General features: G+C 49.8%; 1 protein-coding gene across 6 annotated transcripts in view; it reads right to left on the reverse strand.

Annotated features, from left to right (window-relative positions):
- LOC108152805 (microtubule-associated protein futsch) overlaps positions 1-6,736 on the reverse strand; it is a 55,872-nt gene extending 49,136 nt beyond the window's left edge. For 4 of the 6 annotated variants that reach the window (XM_033387740.1, XM_033387742.1, XM_033387741.1 and 1 more), the window contains exons 1-2: positions 4,201-4,364; positions 829-2,545 (exon numbers count right to left, since the gene is read on the reverse strand). In XM_033387740.1, coding sequence (XP_033243631.1) covers positions 829-1,318 — 490 coding nt within the window. In that variant the 5' untranslated portion in view covers positions 1,319-2,545; positions 4,201-4,364. Of the gene's footprint in view, positions 1-828; positions 2,546-4,200; positions 4,365-4,920; positions 5,025-5,986 lie in introns of those variants that run through there. The other 2 variants (XM_033387738.1, XM_033387739.1) reach the window with 2 other exon arrangements.
- Between the last annotated feature and the right edge of the window lie 321 nt (positions 6,737-7,057).

Below are 7,057 nucleotides of genomic sequence, written 5' to 3' on the forward strand. Positions count from 1 at the left end.
AATCCGCGAGTGTTTGTGCTGTGTGTATCTCTCTCTCTCTCTCTCTTTCTCTCTGGATCTGTGTGTACCACGTGGGGCAAACAAGTGTACCTCTGTGTGTGTGTGTTTTCCAATTTTAATTAAACGGGCAGACGGGTGCAGTGCATCCCACTGCATACTTTTATGCGCAATTTCCTCAAATCGAATTGCCAGCGCCATTCTCCCACAGTTCATGGCAGGACATGGCAGGCCCTGCCCAGAAGAGCTGCCATCATCCTGGGAATTCGATTAACCCATGCTGCAAGGTAATTATTGAGTGGGACACTCCCACTGCTCTTTGCGAAGGCAGAGCCAGGGGCATGCCATCGGATGCAGAGGCTCCAGAAGAACGGAATAGCTCAAGAAAGTGTGTCAGACAAACTCACATATGTAGTAGAAGAACTAGATGGAGGAAAAGTGAATGAATACTCGTATGAATATGAATATGAATATAAATATTAAGCCCACTCTCAATGCTCTCCCGCTCTCGGCCTTTCCAGCTAATTGGATGGCGGAATCATCAAAGTGTGAAAACGAGTGGGAGTGGGTGGATTGAGGTGGGGTTTCGATTGGAATGGAATGAAGACTATGATGAAGATGAAGCTGAAGATGATGCTGATGCTGATGCTGAAGGCTGGACGGGGCACGCGACGCCAATTGCCGAGGCATGACGCTGCACACATCATTCCAGCATGCGGCTCATTTGCATACGCCAGACTTTCTACTTAAGATTTCAGTGGAAGGTACGGAATCTACATATGGATGTACATATATACATGTGTACTTTCTACTTTCTAGTGGCGTACTCACCCTTCAACAGATGCTGCAAGATGTTGTCCTTGTGCTCCTCGGAATGCGGCTCCCCGAGCACGATCAGCAGATAGCATCCGGTCAGGGGGCTGGGCGGACCAACCATGCCACCGGCCAGGCTGGAGGCCACACCGCCGCCGTCCGAGCCGGCAGTATCCAGCGGTGCCCGACCACCGATCTCCGACGGTGGCAGAGAGCTTGCCCCGGCATCGGTGGCCGCATCGTCGCCGACATCAGTGCCACCACCGACCTCGTTGTCCACTTGTCCCTCGACACCACCTGGCTCCTGCGACTCCGGCGGTGGATGCTCCGGTCCGTTGGCGTTGGCGTTGCCGTTTCCATTGGCCATGGCAATGGCACTGCCCACGGCTTCTTGGGTCGCGGCGGCCATAACGGTGTCGCCCTCAGTCGCTACTGATCCCGCTGCTGATCCTCCTGCAGCCGCCCCCCCACTGGTGGTTGTTGTTGTCGCCTTTGGCTGATCTCCCATCACAGATGTTGTTGGTTATTGGTTGCTGGATTTGTCTTTTTGCTTTTTTGTTTGTCACACAGGCAAAAAAAACTTGTTACACTTGGAAAAAAATACAATGGTTAACCGATTAACAATATTGTGTGCTCCCTCGCACTCTTCCCCTATCGCACTGGCACTTCCACTTCTCGCTCTCTAGATGTTGGCTCTGTCTCTGTCTTTATTAAACACTCGCAAAATTTCTTGGAAATATTGCGGAAAACCGTTCGCTGCGGACTGCGACTGCGACTGCAACTGAGGGGCGAGTTTTGGTGCGTGACGCTGTCTTCTGCTTCTGCTTCTGCTTCTGCTTCAGCTTCTGCCGGATGGTTGTTGCTCTTCTGCTGCTGCTGCTGCTTCTCTTCTTTCTCCTTCCTTTTGGTTTTGGTTTTGGTTTTGTTTGTGTTTTCGTTTTTTGTTGTTGTACTTTTAGTTGTTTGCTGGCCGTGACTTTTGGCGCAGTCTTTCCTTTGCTTTTTCCTCCGAGAAAACTAGAGAATTGTTCGCTTAATTGGTTTTCGTTTCGTGTCGTTTGATTTGGTTTTTGTTTTTTTTTTTTTTTTTTTTTTTTGTTAATATCTCTGGAATTGGTTTTGGCTAGTCTTTTAGTTTTTCTTGTATTTTTCTTTTGTTGCTATTATTGTGCACACTTCTTGAAGCTGTGGTCAGTGTTTTTGTTGAATGAAAATCTCTTTGGTTTTTATTAATTTTTTTCTTTGCTTTTTCTTTTGGAGTAAGTTTTTGTTGGTTTGTTTGTTTTTTGCGGCAATTGGCGTGTTCTCTGAAGTATATTTTATTATTTAAACATATGCATATATATATTATACGTACAAGATATACAATATATCGTATATATATGTATCGTACATATATATATATCGTATATTTAGTGAAGATTTTGGAGTAGCTTTTGTTTTTAATTTTAGCAATTTTTACTTTACCTTTGGTTTTTCTTTTTGCTTTTATTCGTAATAGTTTATCAATAATAATTTTGGTTTTGTGTTTGAAACATGAAAATTCGATTTTTGGTTTTTCTCACTTTGGGGCTTTTCTCTCGTTTTTGTCTGAAATGAATCAAGGAGCGATCCGAGCCGATCTCGTTTCTTCTCTCGGCTATAGCTCTTGGGCTATAGTAATTCTCAATTGGACTGTTCGCTTTTAGCTCTCTCCGCGTTTGCACGGCGACACTATTTCCATCTATCGTCGGATCTGCAAAGGAAGAGGAGATCGTTATAGATCGTAAAGATATAGCGGTGGTCGATAGTCTTTCTATTTGTCTGTCTCTTAGTCGCTCTGTCTTTTTATTCATTTTGTTTTACACTATTTTCCACACAGTAAACTATTTTCCAGGAATACCCCTTTATGAGCTCCTGAACACAATCTCTCCAAGTAGCTGGCAAGTGAATAGTGGAAATGGTTCGAAAGTTGGATGGAAATATGTTTTGGATCCCTCTTATTCTACAGATTCTGTCCCCGGAAAAAAGTTGCAACAGAAATACTCCTATTTCTGTTCTAATGAAATCCTCCTTCTTTCACCGTCTGAAAGTTCCTCGTCTGGTTTTCCCTCTTCCGTTGCGTAATGCCCATCGAAATATGACTGTCATCTCCACTCCGTGCTCTCTCCATCTGTGCCCCAACATTCGGTCTCCCAGCGGATCTAGCTGCCACATAGACCAGGCACAGACACAGCCACAGACACTGACACATACACTGCCACAGCCCAGGAGTCGGGCGAGGCAGGGCCGCCGGAGGAGTGGCTATAAAAAGACGAGCCACAGACAGGAGGCGGCCGCCTCGGCTCTGCAAATATAAAATGCATTGAACTTTGTCCGTCTTGCAGATATAGACCAGCGCACATATGCATCATCAAGGGGCATGGGACACGGGGTAGAATCAGCGATTCCCTGGGTGGACAGACACACGCCCCAAAAAGATGTCGTCATCGCTTGGACGCGCTCCATGGCAACGACAACGGCGACAACCACGACGTGGCAGGCGACGTCATCAGCCTGCCACACCAATCCCTCCCCTCCAGCTCACTCTCCTTCCTCCCTTATTGCCGGGTGCATGCGAAAACTATAAAAAGCAACGATGGGCCGAGGGAGGGGGAGGCCGTGGTGGCGGCGGAGGAGGCGAGCTGAATAACTCCTTTTGATATTTCTGTCGCCCTTGCTGTTGTTGTAATCCTTCAACTTGTGTGTCTCCCCCTTTACCCGGCCTGCAGTCGGTCGCGTGCCCCAGGCCGGGGTGGGGGGTCCCATGTCTCGCTCCAGTGCTGCCGGTACTCCGAATGATTCACCAGAAAACGGCCGCGGAGTTGCCGGCCTGCATTTGGTAGGACATTCCCTGTACACCCTTCGTCCGCTCTGCCGTTTGCCGGCGGCCGTGCATGATGGATGAGCTTTCTCTCCTGCTATTTCGGGACGCACATAAGTCCGTCCAGAGGAGGAGGGTTCAGGGGGAGATCTGTCTGCAGCTTTGATCTGTTGTGGACAGTGGATCAGTGGACAGACAGTCTACAGTACCTATCGATCGACTGTGGGAGTGGGATGTGTGGGATGGGGGCTGAGGTTGGGGTTGGGGAAGGGAAATGCGAGTTCTTGCAGCGGAAGCCGAAGTTGCCCCATCGCCGAAGGAAGTTGTAGAATCAATAGGTCACACACATACAGACATTGTGGAAAGCAAAGCACGTGCTGGTGGGAGAGTGGAGTGGTGGAGTGTTGTGGTGGAGTGTGCACCAGTTCTTGCAGCCCGTTATATGATATCATCGCAAAAAAAGAAGCCACAGTAAAAAAAGGAGCACTTGAAAAAAACGTATAGTTAATTGCAACTTCCTTCTCTGTCCACACCGTCTTAAGATTTACATTTGGCTCTTTCTCTATCTCTCGCTCTTTCTATCTCTCTCTATCTTTTGGTATCTCTGGGTCTCCTGCTTTTTGGCTGCTCTTGGTTGGATTTCGATCCCTGGCGTGTGTTCTCCCGTTTGCTGCAAACGTTTTGAAAGCTCGACGACGACTGATTCTCCGGACGAGGCAAGTGGCACCACGAAGCGACGGCCACGACGACGACGACGACGACGCTAGCAACAGCAACAGCAACAGCCACAGCGGCAGCGCCATCGACTGCGACAGCGGCGTCCGTCAGTCGGTAACTCCAGTTTTCAGCTGCTGCTGTTATTGGAATTTCCAGCTGGGGCTGGCTGGCGCAGCGCTGCTCCCAGCCCTGCGCCGCCCGCCTCCTTGCACAGCTGTGGGCCGAGAGGAAGGCTCGTCGTCGTTGTCGTTGTCGTTGTCTTCGTCCCCTCGCTGCAGCTGTTTGTTGTTGTTGGCCGACTCGGGGCGGCCGAATGCTGATTCGCCGCTTCCAGCTAACGGTTATGCCATTCCGTTCGGTTCGTTCCGATTTCGCCTCGTTTTTGGGGGGCCGATTCGTTTCGGTACCGGTACCCGGCATTGGCACCGGCATTGGTCCCGTCCCGGCCAGCCCGGCTCCAGCTCAGTGCCCTGCCCCAGACTCATCCTTCAACAATTGTCGATTTTCCGTATCAAGAGATCCCATTTTGTAAGAGCAGCCCTTCTGCTTACTTGCTCAGAATTCACGTAGTCTCAGGCGGCTTGCTCCGGCTAAAGGAACGGCTCTCACTCAAGCTGGTACCACTGCAACCTGCACAAGACACTCGGGGAACAACAACTGAAGGCAGACCCAGACTGGCAGACTGGCAGACTGTCTGGCAGCGCAGCGACAGTGGACAGTCGACAGTCGACAGTGTCGGGAAAGCCGACTGTCGGGAATGCGGCGCAGGCCTGGAAGGCGCTAATGAAATTACGCAATTTCCAGTAACCGTTTGGAGGAAACGGTATGCGAGCGAGGATCGGTGACTGGGCATCTGCCTGACTTCCAGATGGCATCAAATTAAGATTCGAATTGATTCGTACATGCCATGTACTCCTTGACTCCTTGACCGGTGGTGCCCACAGAAGAGTTCTTTGGTTGCTCCCACAACCGATCTATGGAATGGGCCTACATGGACTCCCTCCCACTGGAAGACCTCTCCCCCCTACCATCCGATTTGGTCTACCGCAACCGCACGAGAAAGAGCAACAACAATAAAAAGAGCGTCGCAGAGGCGCGAACAGCTGCCATGGAGCCGTGGAAATATTGATTTTGCCGCTGTTTGGGTGCCGGCTATTCGGGTACGAGATTCGGGCTTCGGCTCGACTGAGTGTCGCGTGCTCGTGCCACCCTCCCGTCTGGCACCCACTAAAAACAGCTGACTCTTGCTGCCTGTTCGTGCTCGTTTGCATGTGTGGGTGGGGGGAATGTGTGTGCTTGTGTAACGCTCAGCTGAGCGAACCAACCAACCGTTGGAATTTTGAAGTTGAGGCATGCCGCACATCTTGGCATCTTGGTCCCTCCTGCTGCTTCTGCGGCTGTGTGCTGGGATGCAACATGCAAAGTTATGCCGCCACCCTCCCCCCCTACCGCATGTCATGCCCAGCATATCAGAGCAGAGCAGAGCAGAGCACAGCGGGGCAGAGAGATGCCTGCTGTCTGATCATGAAATGCAGTCAGCCATTGCCCTGACCTACGACACTTTCTCCCCACCCCACCCCCTATCTTTACCACTCTGTTTCTCGCTGTTTTACTCACCTTTTGCTTTATCTGGTATACCAGTAGTATTTTTGCTGGATATTTGGTATTTTCACTTCAGTTTTGCTCGGTATTATTATGGTTTAATCTTCACATTTCCTTTGGATGGAACCAGTTGCTATTTGCTGTCTCGTTCTGGTTTTAAAGCTTTTATTCTCTCTCTGTCTCTTGGGTTTTTAATATATTCTATTTTAATATCTATGCACAAAAATGGACTTCTGGACACTTTATCTGGATTACTATATTGTTATATTTTCAGCACTCAAAGCGGACGCGATTGGCATAAAGCAATTGGCAAAAACTATAATTAATTTAAGTATTGTTTGTTGGTTGAGAATATTTCTGCTGGCTCGTTGACAACTTTAAGTTTCAGAGTTGCCCGAAACCGAAATAAACTTTAGACGGATATTGATTTTTAACTGCTGAACTGCTGTCACACTCTCTGCTGCTTATGCTGTCGCCGCCGCTGCTGCTGCTGCTGCTGCTGCTGCTGCTGTTCCTGATGATGGCGCTGTCGAGACCAGCGTGGCGGCGCCACCCCGTTGCACCTAATTGATTGATTGCCACAAGTTCGAGCTCCGGCGAGTGCTCGCAACAATTCCACATTAAACAGTTTAGCAATTTTCGCTTTTTTAGCTATGGTATGGTTATATTTTTTAGCTTTTCTTCGCTGGTGACTGCTGTTCTCGGCTGATTCTAGACTCTGACGACTCTGGACGCTGCTGGGGCTCTGCTTCTGCTGTGGCTCTGCTGGGGCTCTGCTACTGCTGCTGTTCGGACCAGCGAGTGCTGGCATTCCCGTTGCCGCTTCACCACCCACCCCCTCCGCTCACCCACCCATTACTCATTTCCCTCACAACCTTTTGCACATTTTTCCAATCCAATGCAAAACACACTAACACACTTCGGCATTCGGCTTTCAGCATCGGCAACCGCTTCGTCTTCGGGCGCTGGCTCCTCTTCTTCGGCCCAGGCTGCGTTCGTTTTTTGGCACATTGGAAGCCCCTTCGAGCCCCCTTCGAGCCGCAGAAACATGTGACGGAGCCCCGCACCGCGCTCCTCTCTCTGTCA

This window comes from Drosophila miranda, chromosome XR, assembly GCF_003369915.1.
Source record: "Drosophila miranda strain MSH22 chromosome XR, D.miranda_PacBio2.1, whole genome shotgun sequence".
Lineage (NCBI taxonomy): Eukaryota > Metazoa > Arthropoda > Insecta > Diptera > Drosophilidae > Drosophila > Drosophila miranda.